The 21,856-nt window shown below is 38.9% G+C and overlaps 1 protein-coding gene across 2 annotated transcripts; it reads right to left on the bottom strand.

The window, feature by feature from the left end:
* Window positions 1-1,756: 1,756 nt before the first annotated feature.
* NCBP3 (nuclear cap binding subunit 3) lies at window positions 1,757-21,280 on the bottom strand. Of its 2 annotated transcripts, XM_026708516.2 has the most exons (13): window positions 21,057-21,280; window positions 20,127-20,192; window positions 16,932-17,037; window positions 15,710-15,835; window positions 15,369-15,494; window positions 13,845-13,918; window positions 13,301-13,409; window positions 11,410-11,509; window positions 10,394-10,500; window positions 8,982-9,273; window positions 5,407-5,564; window positions 4,871-5,035; window positions 1,757-3,585 (listed from the first exon to the last, which is right to left on the bottom strand). In XM_026708516.2, the coding sequence occupies exons 1-13, from the start codon at window positions 21,237-21,239 to the stop codon at window positions 3,350-3,352; spliced, it is 1,848 nt and encodes a 615-aa protein (XP_026564301.1). In that variant the 5' UTR covers window positions 21,240-21,280; the 3' UTR covers window positions 1,757-3,349. The 2 variants fall into 2 exon arrangements, with proteins under 2 accessions (XP_026564301.1, XP_087784717.1); XM_087928591.1 differs by lacking the exons at window positions 20,127-20,192; window positions 21,057-21,280 and adding an exon at window positions 17,185-17,574.
* Window positions 21,281-21,856: the final 576 nt, after the last annotated feature.

Here is a 21,856-nt window from a genome sequence, read left to right as displayed (position 1 = left end):
TCTGAGCAGCTTTCACATTACCATTTCTTATATCTGTTCATTAATTCAAAAAAGATGCATAATGTACAACAAAGCCTTAATAACTAGAAAAGTTCAGTTTTGCTTATTTTAATTTGTTCAGAGTGTATGTTGAAGAGAAGCAGCTGGTATGATTTTGTTAAAGCACTATGGTAGGACTTCATGCCAGCACATAAAAAGTTTAATATTTTAAAATGTTTTTAAAAATCCTCTTGGCTATTTTTGTATAAGGCTGATGTTAGAAAGCACTGTGTGTTGGTTACAAGACCTATGTTTTTCCCAGTCCAGAGAAAAATGAGGGAGCAAAAAACATTTTTGCATTCCCATTATTTTTCTATGGCAAGTCTTGCTCTGTCATTCTGATAAAATGTTCTGATTAGGTCATTTTGATCCATCTTTCTTATGTTTTTTCTCCCTCATTCCACATACATTAAGAGCTGTTACCTATGATTTGTTCAGCTGGAAGTGAAACTTATTTCATTTTTAAGGTGGGAAACATACCTGAAATGTACTGTTGAAAAATTGAAGCAAAATGGAAGTTTGAAGACACACCTCAGCATTAGCCACCAAACTGATCTTTGAGAAAAGCCTGTGAACTCATGTTATTTCACAAAAAACACATACTGTTTGAACTAGATAGTCCTTAACTTACATTAAACCATTTAATGACCAGTTATGATGGTGCTGAAGTGATTTTAAAAGTGTCCAGTCCTCACATTTATGACCATTGCAGTGGAGTCCCCCTCCGCCTGTGGTCAAACAATCTAAATTTGGATGCTTGTGAGCCTTGGTGTGCAGTGGTTAGAATGCAGTACTGCAGGCTACTTCTGCTGATTGCTGGCTGCCAGCAGTTCGGTAGTTCGAGTCTCACTGGCTCAAGGTTGTTTCAGCCTTCCATCCTTCCGAGGTCGATAAAATGAGGACCCATATTGTTGGGGGCAATACACTGAGAGAGCTGTAAAGCACTGCGAAGCAGTGTAAAAGTCTAAGTGCTATCGCTATTGTACAGTTGCAGTGTCCCAGGGTTATGTGATTACCATTTGTGACCTTCCCAGGGACTTCTGACAAGTAACATCAATGGGGAAAGCCAGATTTATTTAATTGCTGTGATTCACTGAACTTATTCTTCTTCATACTAGTATTTTCCTTTAGACATGTGGTCTTTTTCGATCAACAAATACCATTTTATGAGATCAAATGCAGCAACTGGGTCCAACTGGATAATTTTAATATCCATATTGAGTCCTGTCACCTCTGCTTTAGTCTTCTGCAGGGGAACTGCCATCAGTGCTAAAGTGGTAGGTGGTATAGGCAACAATGTGAAGATATGACTAGACATTTTTCTGCATTTTCTGTTATTGGTGCAATATCCATGATTTGCTTAATGACCGTGGCCCAAATATCTATTTGTCTTGTTTTGTAGAGCCTTTTTTTACCATTAGTCTATATTGTATAGTAACAAACAAAAGTTAAAATGATAGCTTTAAAGTGTGAACCTGCATTGTTGGACTTATCAATTCCACATGTTACTGATTTACTGACTTGAAAGCACTCCTTTTTACATCAGAATGAATAGGCACATGCACTCTGCTTGTGGATCACAGTAAGTCTGGAATTCTGGTTTATCACAACGTGACAGTTTCCTTCTTTCAGCTAGCTTTATGGCTTTCAGCTCTCCAGATTATTTTGCAGTCAGAACTGAAACTGATTATCAGATAGCAGAGATGTTGAGATATACTAGAGTTAGTATCAGGATTTTATTTGTAATACAAATCTTTGTTATATTAACACTCTCTCTCTCTCTCTTTGTGTGTGCGTGTGTGTGTATACAAATAATTTGGTTTTATATGAGGGAAAGTATGCACTTGAACAGTTGATAAACCAAACATCACATTTACTTTGTCATGTATAATCTTTAGAATCCACATTTAAACAAATAAAATCAGTACAAAACAGGAAAGTCTTCAAGACCTTTTAACTGACCCCTTCCTTACAAGGTTTGTTCATGGAAATTGTTTCTAAGTCATGTACTGCTCTTTTGTGTCATAAAACTCCAAAGTAATGATCCAAAACCCCCAAGTTGTGGAGAAGAAGGGGAGAGCTCCCATTTTATTAAAAGGAAAAGACGGAAGACCCAAAAATGTATTAAATATTATGGCACTAAAAAGTCATAATGCAGAAGTCTAGCAGGCTGGGAAGAATGTTTGCTACATGTCTTACTGGCCAGAAACTTAAAAAAAAATAACCCTCAGTTTCCTGCATTGGAAGCAGCGAGGATAGGGGAAGCTGCCCAGATAAAAGTTATCACTTACCTGTCAAGGTAAGAGAGTCAAAGAAACAGTACAATTTAGGGGATAGGGAGGACATTCTACTACAGATATCTATATCATGACAGCAATAATGATAAAACATATGCACACCTCCAGTAACGGCTATGATTCACCAGAAACTAATAATCTCTTCTGCTCACCTCAAAAAGCCTTATGCATAGGCTTTTATTGGATGCTATGCCAAGATCCATTAATCCATTTTATATACATGCACACGTGGATGAACGTGCGCATGCACATACACACACTATATATATATATAGTGCATATATAGTTATATATACAGTATATATATAATGCATTCTGCATATATAAAACCACAATAGTAGCTGTTACTGTAACCAACAAAACTGCCACAAATAGATATGTGTGTGTTTACATCTGTACATGTATGTGCACCCACACACACATAAATCAGTGTGTACCCCCACTGAGCATTATACATATGGATATTCTTTTAAAGTTGTTTTTCCCATAATGAACAAAAAGTACCATTTAGGATTTCTCATCTGTTCATTTTAGGCAAGAAATTTCTCTCCAATATAGAAAGCCAATTCTAACGGAATCAGATGGAACTGCTGACACCAACATAGAAAATATTTTCATTGTCCTTTCTTGGATTTACATTCATGGTCATTCTGGAGAGGGAGAACCAGAAGCAGAGCCAGCCCTAATGGCTAGCCAGAGAAAAACCAGAACGGCAAAGTTGATCAACCCAGAAAGTTCTGAATCGTTTTTTGGAGTATCAGAATCTTGTTTCATCTGAATGGAAAGATACAAGTCTTCTACAAAACTTGACTGCTTCCTAAGGGGACCACACACACACACACACACACACACGCTCACACACTGCTAAAGTCACCTCTGCCATGCAAGGACATCTCATATTAGAGATTTCCTTGAAACATGGATCGGATGTTTGGCAGAGGAAGGCTCCTGGGCCCAGGCCAGACAGTCAGTTTGGAGCCATAAAACAGTCTCCAAGGATGCACTAAAAGCCATCATGATTCTGTGTCTGAGCCTGAGCTGCTCTCTTGACTAATTTCAATCTGCAGTGACGGCAAGTTATCAAGTCTGCTTTTCTTCTGACGTGACTGTTCTTTTTCTTTAATGAGAGCCCCCCAAGCCCGCTGGAGCTCAGAGTCGTCATCTTCTGCTGATGCTGATGCTTTTTCTGCTCTCTCTGGGACTTTTTCCTGTGTCTTTGATGCAGATCCCAAACGTGTCTGTAGATTTGCTGTCATTGTACAAAGAGAAGAATGTAGTAAGAATTGTATGCAGAGAAAAAGTATGCTCTCAGACAGGTATTAAGTCTTCAGTGATATAATCCAAACTAAGGTTTTACAATCACAATGTACTCTGAACAGTAAGAATGAAGTATTGGGCATACATATGGCTTCTCCTGGGATAATACCTCATGTACTTTGTATTTCAACCTACAGCTGTTAAAGACTTCCAAGAGTGGTTTACATAATATCCACCATTTTTTAACATTTTCCCTCCCTATCCTTACCACTATATATTAATTCCCGCCTAAGTCATTGATAACCTTCCCCCCCATCTCCCACTTGTATTTACCACAGCGAGAACTTTAGGATCAGAATTTTTCATTCTGTATTTCAATCCAGATAAAATGGTAAAATGCAACTCTTTCTTTAAACAGTGAAGCACAGATCTCTTTTCAAGGTAGTGCTAAAACATGGACAGCAAATGGGTATTACTATCCCTAGAATCTCTCTTTGAAGAGTCAGATGTTAGTAAATGAATTTTTTTTTACCATTCCTTTTGAACAAGATTAACCCCAGGGCTCTCAGCCATGAGCAAGGGACACCAACATTCATTCTATTTGTGTGTCTGAATTGGTATGTACAGAAAATGCTATTTTTTCCAGTCAGAATTGTTTTATTTAAATCCAAATAGCTTAAGGAAGCCTAAGGAACTCGAATAGCCAAGAAAACCCAAGGAATCCAAATTGCCAAGGGAGCCAATGACTCTAAGTATGATTTCCCCAAAGTTTTCAGTGAAGGAATTGATCTGATGTACAGAATTAGTAACTTCAGCCATATTGTTTTTTATAAACTTTCTTCTTGAAATAGATTTATTTATTGTGCAGAACTAATTCATCATACTCTAATCTTTCAGAGAACCAAAAACATTTTATAGCTAGTCCTCAACTTACAACCATTTGTTTAATGATCGTTCAAAATTATGGTGTTGAAAAGTGATTTACAATCAGTCTTTGCACCTATGGCTGTCACAGTGTCCCTGTAGTTGACGAAACAGTGACTGTCTCAATTAGCATCAGAGTTCAGCAAAGATTTCAACCTATACTTCCCAGATCACTGCTCAATAACGAAGCTATTACTTCCCATACTGTCTCCCACAATGGAGAGTTCGTTACGATCTTTATTTTAAAAAAAGGAAACAACTAGTGCTGAATTACATGCTCTTACACCCTTTGGCCATCACTGCTTCTAAAAGCAACAGAAAAGTTGACTGACAGAACACTGCACAGAACTGACCAGATTTCTTCTCTCTGGTATCTGAATAAAGGCCTTTCCCTTCTTGCCTGGGGATCCCTAGACGACTATGAACATCAGACATAGGCTCACGATGAGATGAAGAGATGCTGCTGGGCTGAGGTGCTTCTGGTGAATGCGGCCTCTTGCCAAGCCTCTGTCGGACATCTGGAAACAATACATGGATAATCGCACATTTAATTTTACTCTGCTTACTAACACTCATCATCCCGATGAAGAATCTGAACATAAGCATTGTTATTAAGCTGAGCACACCAGCGGTAGTACAGGATTCAAGAGCCTGATGGAAAGAAGACTGGGAGCATGGGTGGGGGTATATGTATACACATGTATCAGGAAGGTGAATGATCCTGAAACTTCATAATGGCGGGCCAAATCAACTATGCCATCTCAGAGGCATCTAGCATTTGATGTTGCTCATCCTATTTATTCCGAATTATACAAGTAATACAATGTTTCAAAACAGCTCCACCAAAGCAGAAGTAAATCGGGACAATCAACAGCAAAGGATCCCTTACCTGATTTCACAGAGCTCAGGGGCTGATGCAGGCCAGGACTCCCATGTCTTTTTTCTTCCAACAGCAGTCTCACATCAGTAACTTTCTCTGAGGCTCCTTTGCTTCCAATACGATTCTTGATATTGCTGGAAGTGACGCTGTCTGCTCTCATTGAATTTCTACATTAAAAAAAAAAAATCTTCCATGAATCAAAATGGAAACTGCAAGCTCTACAAATTCCATCAGAATGCCTCTTCGTGTAAAAAGTGTGTGGTTTAATGAGAATAGGTAAATCTGTACTTCAAAATCAAAGTTCCAGTTGCTCTGGAGTGAGAAGGTGCTCCAATCTCTGTTCTGCTGAACATCTCAAAGCCAGGAAAAGATCACTAGCTGAAGTCCTTAACACCAGGGAAGACTAAATATTAGCATGAGTAAGAATTTCCCAAACATGATCATCCATGTGAGAGGAAAGGAGCCTCAGCACTACAATGATATGTATCTTGACCAAAATAAGATGTTTGAGTCTTCCCAGGCAATTGTTCTTCTACCCATGTCTCACCATCTCTAAGAATGAAAACCTTAAAAGTTTTCTGAGATGGATGTCATTCAGAAAGTCTTAATTTGGATATTTATTGATATTTCACAAACAAGGAAACTGGGAGAAGTCTGAAGTCTAGATGAAATAAAGCATAAACCAAATTCATATTTTAAGGAAGCTGTGGAAAAAATAACCATCAGAACCTGAATAAAATGAAGTCTGAACTGGGTAGGTTTGGTGTGAAAAACAGTTTGGAGCATGGCTCAGTTTAAAAACTATTTAAATTGACCTATTTTTTTTGTTTTACAGAATCCATGTGACTGTTCTCTTTTCCATAGAAAGGTGCATGAAGTACAAAAATAAAAGTTGGTCTAAATAATGAAAAGTTTGCTGAACAAAAACAAATCACAGAAAATTTGTATGCTGTTAGAAGCTATTTTAGGTCTGGAAGAGTAAAAATGATGCCTCTACATTCCTTCTTATAAAACTGAATTATAAAAATGATTCCATTCACTTTTACATATAGTACTTCATTAGATCATGGAGGACCTAGAACTTGCTAGAACATACTGAGTATTTAAAACTAACAATGAAGAAATAAAATCAACAATAATGTGCATTACTATTGCTAAAATATGGAATTTCAGGCTACTGTAAAATCAGAACATCAGAATAACAGAGTTGGAAGGAACCTTGGAGGTCTTCTAGTCCAACCCACTGTTTGAACAGGAAACCCTATAGCATATATTATTATTTAGCTTTCATAACTGTATAGTAACCTAATATTTAATATAGAAACAAAGTTTTATTATAACATACAGACCCCATGTGAGATTTGTTTGAGCTTTAGAAACAATGGTATTAGTAATTAACTTTATTTCTGCAATATGTCAGTGAGAACCAGGTCGTATTATCTGATTACAGCTTTATATTCTGCTTTCTTTTGCATATTGTTGGAATTATGTTTATTTTAGTTTTAACTTTTATGATATGATTTCTGGAAGTTCTGGGAAAGGTGTATGGTCTGTCGTGACAATCCAATATGGAGGCTTTGATACCATGGACAGAATATTTGGCATAAGCAAACGTATGATTTGATTACTGGTAGGAAACCAAACGGTAGGAAAGTTCAGATGCATGAAAATTGAGGAACAAAGAAATTACTGATGTCTTCAAAGTCCAGAAATATAGGAACATAATCAATCCAATATACAGGTACTTCTTGGGTTACAACTTTTTCTTCAGTAACTGATTATAATAAAACAACAGTGAATGAGGGGGATTTACGGTATCTCCTCAAAGTCACAGCATTCCCATGGTCATGTGATTATGATTTGGGTGTTTAGCATTTGCTCCTGCTCCTTTCTCTCCTGAAGCACCCTTGGGGAGCGTGGGAATTTGTACTGTAGTGCCTACCTGCACATATTCCATAATGCCCACCCAGAGCACCCACTGGCCTGTCCATAACACTTGTCTTCTGGACTGCTTGTCTGGGAACTCAGTTTCAGCATTCGGAGCTGTGGTGACAAATGGTTAGTATAAAATATTGCAGACTAACTCTGCTCATAGCCAGGAGCTCAATCCTGACCAGCTCAAAGTTGGCTCAGCCTTCCATTCTTCCAAGGTCAGTAACATGAGAACCCAGACTATGCTGGTCAGACAGTATATAGTTAATTGGGAATTGGGAGCTGTCCCCTTAAGGGAATGCCTCATGGTAAATGTAGTTAATGCGTCATGAGAAATGTAGTTCATGTCATGTGGTCACATCTGTAATCCTGACTGGTCACTAATTGACCCTTGGTTGGGTTGGGGGAGTTTCCTTTATTGCTTGGACCCCAGCATCGTGCTGGTGTCTTTCCCTTTGCTGCATCGTTATGGGATGAAGATAACCATATTTTCACGCTATGAAGACAACTATGCAAAGATTGGACATTAGATGAATCTCAACATAACTGTGAGTTATACCTTGAGGATGCCTATTACAATCCAATAAAGAAACTTTGTAGGGAAGACTTTGTAGAGTTTATCTGTTTTTATATTCAGCCAGAAAGTTAAAGACAGAACACAGACTGTTGGGGGCAATATGCTGACTCTGTAAACCACTTAGAGACTGCTAAAAAACACTATGGGGTGGTATATAAGTTTAAGTGCTATTGCTATCTCTATCCACGACATGGTTACAAAGTCCTCATGTAACAGGGTAAATGGGGACGACTGCCTCTGCTAAGTGATGTGGTCAAATGAAGTTGCATTTTGTGACAGCATCATTTAGCAACAAAAATTCCAGTCCCAATTGCTATAGTAACTGGAGGACTATCTTTACTGCCACGTTGAAAATATCCCTGCGTAGAAACAACAGCTAATAAGAATCTAAAGTAGAAAGCCAATTAAATTTGGGATCGTGAGATGTCACACTTATGTCATCAAGACATACAAGCTTCTATAAAGTGCTAAAACAAACAAGAAGGGCTTCTTCATGGATGCTAGAAAAAGATACCGAAACTGCAAACCTTTAGTTTCTCCAAAGATGGAGAGGTAGACCTTTTTATTTTTTCTTAGAATTTAATCTATCTGATTAAAGAAACCCTGTTCCCTTCACATCTTCTTTCCTTATCTGTCTTAATTTTCTAAGAATCTTGAGCTTCCATTGGAATGGTGTTTACATTTAAATATTTAGAATGCTTAAGTGTTAACAGTGTGAATGAAATAGGCAAAGAAAATATATTTGAATATACACTTTCATCTTTTGAATTTAACATCATTTTTTCCAAATTTGCCTTACCCTCAAATAGTTTCTGATTTATCTCTTACTATAATCTTGTTTCTTGTAATCTTGTTAATTGCAATTGTTTCATTTATTCTGCTTTAAATTGATCGTTTTATTTCATGTCTGTTTTTCCATATCACCAATGTGCCTATAATCACAACATACTTAGTTTGAACCAATTTTCTTCATTTATGCAGTTTTAATTTGATGGTCAAACCTCATCAGCTCACCAAAGTAATCTGGGATTAAGAGATAAAGGAACCCAGCCTTTTCAATGTAAACCAGCCTTACCTAATGCTCTTCAACTGAGACTCTACTTCATCTGCATACATAGTCATTTTCATGCTTTTCTTGGGGGAAGGAGTAGAGATCATCTTCAACTCAAGATCATAGTCCATTTCATCAGAATCAGATTCGCTAGCACTGGAACGCCGAGCACTCCGTTCACGAGATTGCTTGTAAGCCTGCAATTCATCTCTGTATTCCACAACTACACGATCATCCTCATCCATATACTGATCATCATCATCTTGGTCCTCTTCCTCCTCTTCCTCAATTGGTTCTTCAGGCACATTTACTAATCCTGGAAGGCAAGAATGATCTTTCTAGAAAGGCTAGAATCGCACCCAACATTTTATGTGTGAAAACAGTTAAATACAAAAAATAAAAGCCTTTCATTATGTAGGATGGGGAGTACTTTCAAAGGAAGCCAGACGTGACCTCAAAAAATAAGAATTCAGTAAATATTTTGCTGGTTTAGTGCAACTTCTCTATCCCAAATGACTTCTATCAATACTTTAGAAACCTATTTTGCTAATTTCCATGTTGAAGAATTGTATATTCCCTGTGTCATGAATTATGATAATAAAGAAGAGCTTGTCTATTATGCCAGTAATGATTGTGGCAAGTTAATATGGGAATAGACCATCTTCTAATGAAGAGAAAAGAAGATAACCTCTATTGTTGTTTTTCTGTATACACAATGACATACATTAAAATGAAATTACAGTGCCCGCTCTCAAAAGAAAAAACGCCATCCACCAAACAATGTCACCATCCCAAAGATAACAAGGTTTCTTAGAAACCTTGAAAAAGAGCTTAAAGTGCAAGATTGGTCACCAGATGTCAGTATAAAAGTCTCAGTGTAGGTTTTCTATATAAAGAAGTAAAGCTTGTTCTCTGGTTTTTGTTTTTGTTTGCTTATACATGCCAACATTCCTGGTTGTTTTGTTTTGCAAGAATCAAATTCTAAAGGCTGAAACAATATAATTAGTTTTATCTGAGTTTGGGGCTGAATGATGAGGCCAACTCCTGCCTTAAAATATTTATCTAGTGTTTTTTTCCTATTTGTGTTATTTGCTCCATATGATTACTTGGACTCTTAAACTATCTTGGCCTATGTTCCAGGAACACTTTCTGTTGCTTTTAGAAAGAAATGAAAGCACAGACCCCAAATCCAGTACTTCCTTCCTATTTTGAGTTCACAATGCTATTCTATAATGCAGATAACTGGTTTTACTGGAGAGTCCATACACATGCAAAATTAGGTAGCAAAGCCTTTGGGTCAGAAGAAAGAAAACTGCACATATGCACACATTCATACACCAGTTTTATATACACACTCCGGTTTTATAATGTACAACAGATCAACTATGTTGGAAGTAGTTGTAATTTGCTTGCATTACAAATTTTTTTCCACTTACCTGAATGATGATGTTTATAAGGGGGTGTCAGACCAACATCATCCCCAATGAGGGTTCTTTTTTTAATTACATCCCGATGAAGTCGACGTGAATGATACCTCCGCTTCCTGCGAAGACAGATGATTTATAGCTATCACGTGCACCAATATAAGCTTTTTCTATAACCTTCCACTAAAACTGGGCTTTTAGATATAACCAGCAAATTTTTGATCAAGGATGATTTGGCTGTGCCCCCCTCCATTTGTAAATGAACCAGAAAAATGATGAACTTTCACTTTCTCTTCTATCACTACCATGACAAAATAAAATGAAGCTTGGTTATGGTTATAGTTCAGTGTTCTGTGAGAATCCAACAAGCGTTCTAATGGGTCATATGAACCAGACCACTGTGTTATACCGTAACACTATAACACAATTTACATTTGTTTAATAGCATGTTATGAAAATATGCTACGTTAGCTACGAACATAGCAATTGTATTTTGTTAAACCAGGATTAGCCTTAGCATATTGTGTCAACTATCACAACTAAGAAACCTGTTTTTCCCACAACCCATTCCCAGATTTACATATTGATTTGGTCTTGCAGATATACTGGCAACTTTTCAAACTACAATTCAAAATTACATGGAGTCTAGGAAACTATTCTAGATATTTCCTGCATCCAAGAATGTTCCTATTTTCAGTATTCCTGAGTATTTATTTCTCGTGTTGTCTGCTGCGGTTCTTCTGCTTGTAATGTCTTCTTGTAATCAAGCATGTACCTAATTCCACATCCCAATAATATAGTAAGATGGGCCTGGACTAAAGACAGCCCTAATGAACCTAATGCACTAACTGATGCTGCTATACAGAATGAAGAGCATACCGAGAAGATACTTCCCATACATCTTCCTGGCCTTCCTGGAGACAGAGATGTGGGAAATGAAAGATACTTTCAAACAAAGAAATCAGGCTAACACAATAGCTCATATTTTAGATAATGTAATTCCCAAGGGGTATCTCTCCCCAGCTCACCAGGAGTTGCTCAAGATGCCTTTCATGCCTCCATAATTAGGATTTCCATATTTCATGTAATACTGACTTCTCCTGGCAGCTCCAAGCTCCTTCTTGTCATCTGTAAGAGTAGCACAAATGCTAAGTGGATGCAGGGACACTCTACACTACTGGAACTCTGAAACCAATCACAAATTCTTTTCATAGTGGGAATCAATTTCAGTGGCTAAAATGTAACCCTAATCCTTTTTAATGTTGTGGGGCTTTTTGTTTTTTTAACTCAAAACAGATGGGTTAATTCTGTAGAAGCTTACTATCTAAACATGAGTGTTATTTCTCTAAAAATATTTTTGAAAGACATAGAAAAATAAAAAACCAAAATCACATTTCACTGCTGTGGGCTCATGCAGTCCACAGATAGCTCTGATACCTGATCTACAAAGAAACCTATGAATCTGAGAATGGAAATCATTAGGAAAGATTAAAAGATGAGATGAAAACCTACCTAGATAAAACTTTTTCTGATATACTTGGTGACTACCGTATTTCTCATAAAATAAGGCTGGGTGTTATATTTTTTTGAGCCCCCCCAAAAACGGCTAGGCCGTCTTTTTGGGGGTGACTTAATTCCCCCCCTTGTATCCTCATCTAGAGCGCCCTGCGGGCAGCCTTGCCACCAGCCGCTCCTAACGGGTGATCATGGCGAAGCGCTGAGAGCTCCCTACTCCCACCAAACACCTTTGCTGCAGTCCCAAGACCTTTGGCACCCGCCGTTGTTGCTTTCCCTTCTGCCCATTCCGCCACGCCGTTTGGAGCTGCCGCTTGTGTTTGGAGTGCCGCCGCCATTTGGAGCACCACCACGTTTGGAGCTGCCGCTTCCGTGTTTGGAGTGCTGCTGCCATTTGGAGTGCCGCTGCCATTTGGAGCACCACCGCCACGTTTGGAGCTGCCGCTTCCGTGTTTGGAGTGCCGCTGCCATTTGGAGTGCCGCCACCATTTGGAGCACCGCCATCATGTTTGGAGCTGCCACTTCCGCGTTTGGAGCTGCCGCCGTGTTTGGAGTGGCGGCAGCGCTCCAAATGGCGGTGGTGCTCCAAACAGTGGCAGTGCTGCAAACGCGGAAGCGGCAGCTCCAAATGCGGAAGCGGCAGCTCCAAATGCGGAAGCGGCAGCTCCAAATGCAGAAGCGGCAGCTCCAAATGCAGAAGCGGCAGCTCCAAACGGCAGCAGTGCTCCAAACAGCAGTGGTGCTTCAAATGTGGAAGTGGCAGCTCCAAACGCGGCGGCGGCATGGCCAGAAGGGAAATCAACAGCGGCGGGCACTGAAGGTCTTGAGTCTGCCGCAAATGTGCTTGGCAGGAGTACGGAGCTCTCCGCGCTCTGCCATGATCGCCCATTAGGAGCAGCTGGTGGCAAGGAATTGCTGCCCGTGGGGTGCTCCTAACAGCAAGTCCCCCCATTTTGCATGTTTTAAAATAGGCCTAAATTTGGGGGGAGGGGCTTAATTTCATTTTATGCCTAGAAAACATGCTGGGTCTTCCTATTGGGGGAGGTCGTATTGTTGGGGAAATACGGTATTAAGAGATGGACTTCTCTTCAGTAGCATCCTTGTTATGCAGAGCCTTCCAGAGAGGATCACATGACACCCATACTTTGACCATTGCAGCAACACATTACACCTTATTACCAAGTTTTTTAAATTATTAAACTATTTTACAGATTTACATGTGCTTTTAATTCTTTTAAAATTTCTATGAAATTTTTGGTTAATTACTATATAGATGGGAAATAGCTAATTCATTATATTTCCGGGTTCATGAAATATTTCTGTGGCCCATAAATCAAGACAAACACTGGGCCATAAATGTGGACTGCGTTGTAATGGACTCTTTGTATAGATCAAGCACTTTACCTCTAGTGGCAAATCTCATGAAGAGCTTGTTGCCTTTGGCCAGTTTACTAGCTGGACGAAGGTCATTACGCAAAAGGGAATCTTCTTCCACTTGGGATAAAGTGTCCAGCTGTAAAAAACAACAACACATTTCAGGGTACTATTTCAGGAGTGACCATAACAAAAGAGGGCTTGATAATGACAACCATATTGTTCTATTTCAACTCAAGATCTCTCAGCTTGAAGAAACCAACCCACTTTTTGATTCTGCGTTCACAGATTTTTTTATTCAGTTCAATGAAATTTCAAGATAATATACATGTCTTTGAGAGGAGCACAAAGTTCAGCTTAAGGGGCTTGTTTTGGTCTAATACACAGCCCATCACAATTCCTATGTTATAATTACATTTTATTGGAGGTTGTCAATCCTTCCAATGGCAAATTAGATTGTAGATACTCATTAGTCGTATTCTGCTATTTATTTCAGATTTTCACAATATGGGCACTCTTCAGATATACAGAACATCTCCCAGAATCCCTCAGCTAGCATGGTAATTGCACTAACCTCTGTATCACTTGGATGATCATCTTCTACCTCACCTTCTTCTGTTTCATCACCTGAGCTTTCCTCTTGTTTTTCTAAAATAAACAAAAATATATTTTACAATCATTACCTTCTTGTCTATACTTAGTAAACAGTGCCCTATGGTAGGTGATAATCCAGAAGTGCCAAAGACAGAAGTCATGAGATGAAGCAGGATTTCTCCGTAACAATTAAACATAGCTGACTTTTTTGCACTCTAATATTGATTCTCCAGGTTCCCAGCACTAATGCCACGTAGGACTCAGAAAAGGAAAAAAGGGAGATGAGCCTCACAAAATAAGCCACACTTCTTATGAAAGAATACATTTTCTACCTAGTGCCAAGTAGCTCAGGGACAGAGAACCTGATTTGCATGCAGATAATATCAGTCCAAAACATTCAAAGTTACAAACTTTGCAGACAGTAATGCCATTGGCATTATTAGTTGGCTTGAATCCATGGAAGAGCATAGGAAACACTCTTGCATTAGGGAGAGCCATTATCTATTAGTTAATGCCTGCCTCACTATTTGCTCTAGTCTGATCAACTAAATATTGGAGATCACGTGTTCTACTAATTAGGCACAGTTCTTTCCACAGCATAAACAATACAGATACTCTTTGACTTATGCCACAATTGATCCCAAAATTTCTGCTACCGAGACATTTGTTAAGCAAGTTTTGCCCCATTTTACAACTTTTCTTGTCACAGTTGTAAAGTGAATCACCACAGTTGTTAAGTTGTTCAATGAATCTGGATTCCCCATTGACTTGGCTTGTCAGAAGGTTACAAGTGATCACATGACCCCGGGACACTGCAACCATCAAAATACGAGTCAGTGCCTGAATTCTGATCACATGACCATCGGGATGCTTCGACCGTTGTGTGAAAAACTTTTTTCAGTGCTGTTGTAACTCTGAACTGTCACTAAATGAACTGTTGCAAGTCAATGACTATCTGTACAGCCAAACCAATAATTCACCTCAACAGAGAGTCGTGTTACAAACTTATTAAAAAAGACTAAGGAGATCCAAATAAAAATATTTATTTATGAAGAGAAGGAGCTGAACCAAAAGCAAAAAGTTAACCAAGAAATCTCTCTCTCCCTTCTTTTTGCTTTCTATTTGTATAAAAATGGAGCAAAGGCTTAAGTCTGATTAACATTAAGTCCCTGTGACTGAGTTGATTCTTCTGAACATGCCCACTGTTTCACATATTCAATCTCCTTTATTATGATGATCAGTAGTTTTCTTGAAAACCCTTTTCAGCCTTGTTATCTAAAGCCTTTTCACACTAGTAATGAAAGGACCTTCTATAAATGAAATATATGTACAACACTTAGAGGTAGAAGCTCATACTATGATCTCTACAAGCAAAACTATCACTGGAACTGCATAGGTGGTTTCAGCAGTGAATTTCAGAATCCCACTTAACACCAAGTAACATGTGCCTAGGTGTACCATACAAACCCAAAGTCCTGTGGCTAAGGAACAAAGTGTCTTTTACCTTTCTTTGTGGAATCTTCTATTTTCTTACAGTTTTCTTGGGGTTTTCTTTTTGCCTCACTAGGCATAGAACTCATGTTGATGAGTGCTCGTGTCGCTGTTACTTCATCAAGCCAAACCACATTGCCTCAAAAGAAAGAAAAAAGTTCAATTAGTTTCCAAACTACAAACACATAATGAAAAATACAATAATCTGTCTCAAGTGTGAGAGAAATGTCAGAAAGAAAAACTTCCATTCCTACTATAAGTTTAACAGAAAATAAAGATGACAATCCCCATAGAATAAATCATCTTTTTACTTAAAACAAATTTACTGTAGTTTATTTGGTGTCAAGTACTTACAAGATGTGTCATCCAGCCACTCAATGTGAGCAGGGGGATATTCCTTGAAATAGGCAAAAATATCCTGAGTGCTCATTTCATCAACACCATAAATATATATGGTATCAAGTCGCAATTTGGGAATGGCTGAAAGAAATTCAAAATCTAGTCTAAGTGTCAACAACTAACAAAAGAAAAAAAAAGGCAAACAAAACAAAAATATTAGGCAACAACACAAATAAATCAGCTTCCCATCACTTTTTTGAAAGTTCAAGAAAGCACAGTACAGCTCAAGAAAGAGTGAGATTTATCTAGATGAAAACCTGGAAAAAGATTCCTTTCATTCCCCTTTCCATAATCCACCTTGGACATTCTTTCTCTAATGCAGGCATAACAAGGTTAAAGGGGTGAAAGTAGGTCATCGTTCTTTTGAAAACAGTGAATAATGTACACTTTAAAAATCTATTCAAATATAAATCCCATTAAATTCAACAGTTATTTGTTCTCATTTAAGGATCATAGGACCAACAGTTGCATAAGAAAGAAATAAGACTTTAGCTTTTCAATGTGAGCATATTTCCATGTAAATATGTCCTGAAGTTCACTTCTGACAACTTCCACTATTATACCATCCTAGATGGACTAATGATTTGATTCAGTACGTAGCAGATAACTATGTACTATGCATAGCCAGAACTGAGAATTGTGTACTAAAATCCCCAAGTCTAACTTTTCCCTCCCTCAGTCGCCTCCCATTACCCCATGTCCTATAAAACTCAGAGAAGATGTTTTCAGAACAGTCATTGCAGACGTAGGCTTGGTATGCAGCTGCATTCTGTTCCCAGCCAGTTGTCCTTGAAGTCCATCTCAGATACAGTGAAGTTTTGTTTCCCGAAGCACCCCCTCTCCTATCAAGTGCCCTCCCACCCCCAGGTCATGGCAACTGATAATGAATGGTTGAGCAAGCGTGAGGTGGCAGCTGACATACTGTTTCTACCCAAAGTGCCTGATTCCCAAACTGCCAGCACAACTGCTCTACTTTACCAATTCATCTGCTGAAATTAAGAAATGTATCATTTGAATTCTTTCCTCATCTATACAAAGTTATCCACTGAAAAATACACTCCTTAAGGAGGATCAGTTGTGCATTTCATCCAACATGAAAGACCAAAACCCCCATAGTTTTACCAAGCTCAGAACAAATAGGAAGATTTACTTTTCTAAAAAGCACAGTTCTCAGTACCTTTCTTCATCATATCTCGATCCAGTGTTACATTTCTTTGAGCAAGATTGATTTCCCCACGAAAATGAAAACGTTTTGCTCTCTGCTCCTTCTTCTCAATCGCTTCCTATAAAAAGGAGAAAAGAGGTGATGGAACATCTAAGTGACTGATAGTAACAGCAGCTGATATCTGCTTTGCAAAAAACAGAAAAGACACTCATATTTCTAAAACCTAAATTCGTTTTTGTGCTGCTCTGCAGTATTACAACATTACCTGTATGGAATAGCAGCAGAAATTATGGTCTGATGCTTTATGCAGTGTAACTGGAAAAACAACTTGCTCCTTCTATCAAGTCTCCATGTCATGCAGAAACATTTGGCCCTTTCTGACAGAAGGGAATAATTCAATTGGGAAATAAAGTCCAGGCCACCATTAAAAAAAGCTTCTGAATAAATTTAGACAGCTACAATTTTTCACGTTCACAGCAGGAAGATAGGTAGCTTCCCAATTAAGAAAAATATGCAGAAGCCCAATTGTTTCAGGATACAAAATCTTCCCATTAATTGCTTCTTACGATATCAGCTGCATTCAATAGCTTTGCTAAAACTGGGGCTGAGTCCAGAGAGCCATAGCCCAGTCTCTGCAAATAATTATTAGAGTAATAAATCAGAGAAGCTGATAATAGATGATAGGAAAAAACAACAATTTCCCAGTGTAGGCATACTGAGACCAAGTTCTTGTGTCAAATGTTATTTTCAATTATATGAATAGCACAATCCCATTTAAATATTGGTTGTATTGGGGAATGGAAATATATTTCTTCAGGCTCAGAGTTATGTATGGAGTGCAGTCAACTATGAAGGGAAGCTCACACTGAGAGATTCTAGAGGGAAAAAAAATAATGAAAACTATTACATTTGCCATTATATACTTATTAAAGAACATAGATAATTTACAAAATTGCAAATAACACATTACTTGGATCCTGCCAACCTCCCCTATTTTTAAAGGGGGAAGACCATGCTGTAGAGTATGCCTATACCCTGGAGTGAAACTCACATAATATACGTTCATTCAAAAATACAGTAAAACCTCCATAGTTGATCACCTCTCTACATTGACCACCTCCCCCTATGTTGACCTAATTTTCATAGATGGGACATACTATATGTACACAATAGAAAGCCAACCTCTCTATACTGACCACCTCTGCATATAGTGTATCTTGACCACCTGGACCTTGACACAGTTTACTCTCTATAACTTGACCTATTGAGTCCAGTCTGCACCAAGGGCAAAAAAAGTGAAATGCAGAATTGGTAGCAATGAATTTCTTTCAATACAAAAGTTTTGACTTTGATTTGGCAGTGTAACAATGATAATTATGAATTTATTTCGTAATACAAATTGCACAAAGGCTTAATTTTCTCCCACATCAATTATTTTCCCCTTTTCAGGATCAATTAAAAAACAGCCATTGGAAAATGAAACAAATTCACACAAAACACATACATATGCAAGCCGTTTTATTCATTTTACTGTGCAGCTGCCATCAAAATGCCAACAAGTGTGTGATTTACAATGGATCTAACCATTATGAAACAAAGAAAAACACAATTTTAAAATGCAACAAACAATGTTTAGGTACAATTACAAAGGACTTGTATGAGAAAAAACCCAGGTTTTACTTTTTTGTCTTTTCTCCATGCAAGTTGAGTCATGATGGCAAAAAAGAAGGAACTGAAAGAGCTGACACAGGAGGAGAAGGTCTTTTTTTTGTTTTCTAGAAAACAGTAGCCAAAGAAAACCATTGGAACATTTTAGTGTCAGCAAGGCAACTGTTGAGCTCTGGTCTTGGACCTTTGAGAGCAACAGTAAGCAATATCAAAAACATAAGGATGAGTACCAGGAGATATACGATAAAGAAAGTGGAGATTTACAATGGAAAAGGAGAAACACTTTGCTGGATGAAGTAAATGAAGCCACATTACATTGGTTCAAACAAATTAGGGTTGTTAACACCCGAATCTCTGGGCCAATGATCCAAGAAATTGCTAAAAAGTTTACAAAGGAGCTCAGGGTATCACATTTCCAAGCATCAAGTGATTGGCTTGAGAAAGTTAAACTACGACATAAGATCTCCCAGAAGGTATTGTGTGGTGAATCTAAGTTCCAGTAGAAGTTGTTGAAGAGTTTCCAGACTTCCTCAGTGGCTTCAAAGATGATACCTTTAATGCTGACAAGTGTGGACTCTTTTTCAAGGCGATGCCTTGTTATGAGGGGTGACAAACGTTAAGAGACAAACGTTTTGCAGTCCTGCTATGTGCTAGCTTAACTGGAGAGAAGCTAAAATCTTTGGTGTTTGGTAAATTGGCAAAGTCATGGTCATTCAAGAATCTGCATCCCAAAGACCTTCCCGTCACCTGGAAAACTAACACATCTACATGGATGACTGGTGCTCTATTTGAGGAGTGGATAAGAGGTAATGACTGAGAAATGAAGAAGCCTGAAACAATACAGAAGTGCTTTAAGAAAGCTGGATTTGTTACAACCCAAGAGCAAGATGTTGCCTACCTCCCATGGCAGAATTTGAGAGAGCAGATTTTGAAGATTTTGTTGCAATGGATGACAATGTAGCAACCTGCAATGAACCTGACCCAGAAGCAATTTTCCAATCAGTATTGACCAAGGTACAATCCAGTGGAAAAGTACTGGAAGCAATTGAAGCAGAAGAATTGAGCACACAGAAAATCCAGATATTCCGAAAGAAGCAGAGATCAGTCACTTGATAATGGAGCTAGTCATTTGCTGTGAAAAAATGCCCAGGTATGCTGAGTTGGTATAGCCAGCATTAAGAGTGTTTTCTTCATTTATGTTCATACAAAGAATAAGAAATAGACTAAAATTGACTTTTTTTTCCAGAAAGAATGATCAAACCATGAGGAAACATATACATAAATGTATTACAGTATTGTATGAATGATTTTCCTATGTTTGTTTCTGCATGACATTCTCTAATTGAAGTTGTACAATAAAATGATGCACAGTTACATATCAGTACAGTTGTTCCTTATGTTGATCACATTCCTTCAGTTCCTTGGGTGGTCAACTTTCAGAGATTTTACTGAATGTATATGTGTACATCAATGAATCTGAAATTTGACATTTTCCAAGTTTCCAAAGTGAATGAAAAGCACAGCCCTGTCTGTAAATACCTTTGAAGTCACATCTATTCCAGTGATAAAGCTCCCAGCTTTGTTTTCATATCTTCTGCTAGTATCCTGAAATAAAACAATCATTAATATAACTACTGAACAAACTGCCTTTTTGTAGGGTAGTGTCCCCAGTTAATGATGAAAGTTATAATATACTTTCCTAATCTGAAGTTCTCCTAGAAACCCTGTTTCAACCTTTGGTCATCTCTCAATTCCCAAAGATCCAAACCAATTAACAAGGGCCATCCAAGCTACAAAAAATAAAAAAAAATAAAAAAATCAGTTGCTCTTTCTTGTTTTTCTGAGGCTTCCTGTTAATTGTAAACTGAAGTAATGTACCGTGTTTTTCCCCCTCCTTTTTTGAAGCCCAAAGTAAAGGACTGGTAAATGTCTACCATTCCTCACCAGCCTATTGGGAGCGCTCCCTCCAAAAGAGCATTGGCACCTGTGAGAAAGCCGCCATCTCCATCATGTCCTCCATACTGGGCTCTTTCAAGAGCCCATGAAACATCTCAAGAGGGAACCTCCTCAGCTACACTGCATTTTCTGTGAAATGACGAAGCCCAAGTAAATAACCAGTAAATAGGATTCCCTTTTTAGTGCAAATCTGCTAAATCTCGGGAAAGCTTCTATCTGGGGCCAGGCAGCCGTGCACACAGAGTTGCGGGGCAGAAGAAGAAACGAGGGAAGAAAGCGAAGAGATCCTTTAACCAAGGTCGCCCTGCCTGTTTGTCAACATTCGTGTATCTCGGGTGATTCCATTCATCCCTGATACAGCGAATTCAGTCTCTCTTTGGTCATGGGGCACGCAGTCTACACATGCGCAAAAAGCGCCCTGCCTTTTTAAGCCTCCGGATCCTGGTTTATGGGTCTAAGGGCCTCCTGTGACGCCCCCCACACACACCCTGCCCGTTTCCCCGGCTCCGTTACCGGCAGCAACTCCCTCAGCGAGCACCCCACCGGCACGGCTAGTTCCTCTGCTGATGCCGTAGTTATCTGAGGCGAGGTGGTAGCGGGGGCTCCGGTCTGAAGCAACAGCTCGCCCTCCTCCACTTCCATGGGCTCCGGCTCAGACGCCTTCACCGAAATACGGAGGCCCCGTACGGCCGCCATCGCCCCCACAGGCCCTGCCGCCGCCGAAGGAGGGCGAGACCGGAAACAGGAAAAGTAAAGGCGGAAATCATAGAGATATGATGTCCCGGCTGTGGAGAGCACCACTCGAAGGAGGTGCTGCGCCCATCAGAGGGGCGGACCGTGAAGGGGACTGGAGAAATTATCCTTCGCCCCGCGTCGGGAGACGGGTTTTGATGCTATCCCGCCTCGTGGTTGCCGGAAAATAGGAAAAAGTACCTTTTTAGGTTGAGTGAACCTGATAATTATTGTTCTAAATTCGTACAATATATCGAGCCGTAAACTGAGCAAAGAATTTCCAACAGCACATACAGATCCGGACAGCAAAGCAGTTATTTTTGCAGTCTAAGTCTATTAGCTCTACAGCTTAATATGTGAAAGACGCAACTAGGTAATTAAGCGCATTACATCAACATAATCATCGTTTGCAATCACGTGACGTCCATTCATCAAATTCCAAACTCAACAAAAGTGTATAATGATTAAATATGCTGCTGTGCAGGTTCAACATCCTCTCTCCCCTTTCCATATGCCAGAGTCAACTTGATTATGATTATGAATAATCAAGAACCTTCAAGTCAATTATTGGTGAGTGCCTG

This window comes from Pseudonaja textilis, chromosome 1, assembly GCF_049901715.1.
Source record: "Pseudonaja textilis isolate UNSWEBS1 chromosome 1, rPseTex1.2, whole genome shotgun sequence".
NCBI classification, from domain to species: Eukaryota; Metazoa; Chordata; class Lepidosauria; order Squamata; family Elapidae; genus Pseudonaja; species Pseudonaja textilis.
The sequence above is the reverse complement of the archived record's forward strand: the minus strand, read 5'-3'. Positions and strand labels throughout refer to the sequence as shown.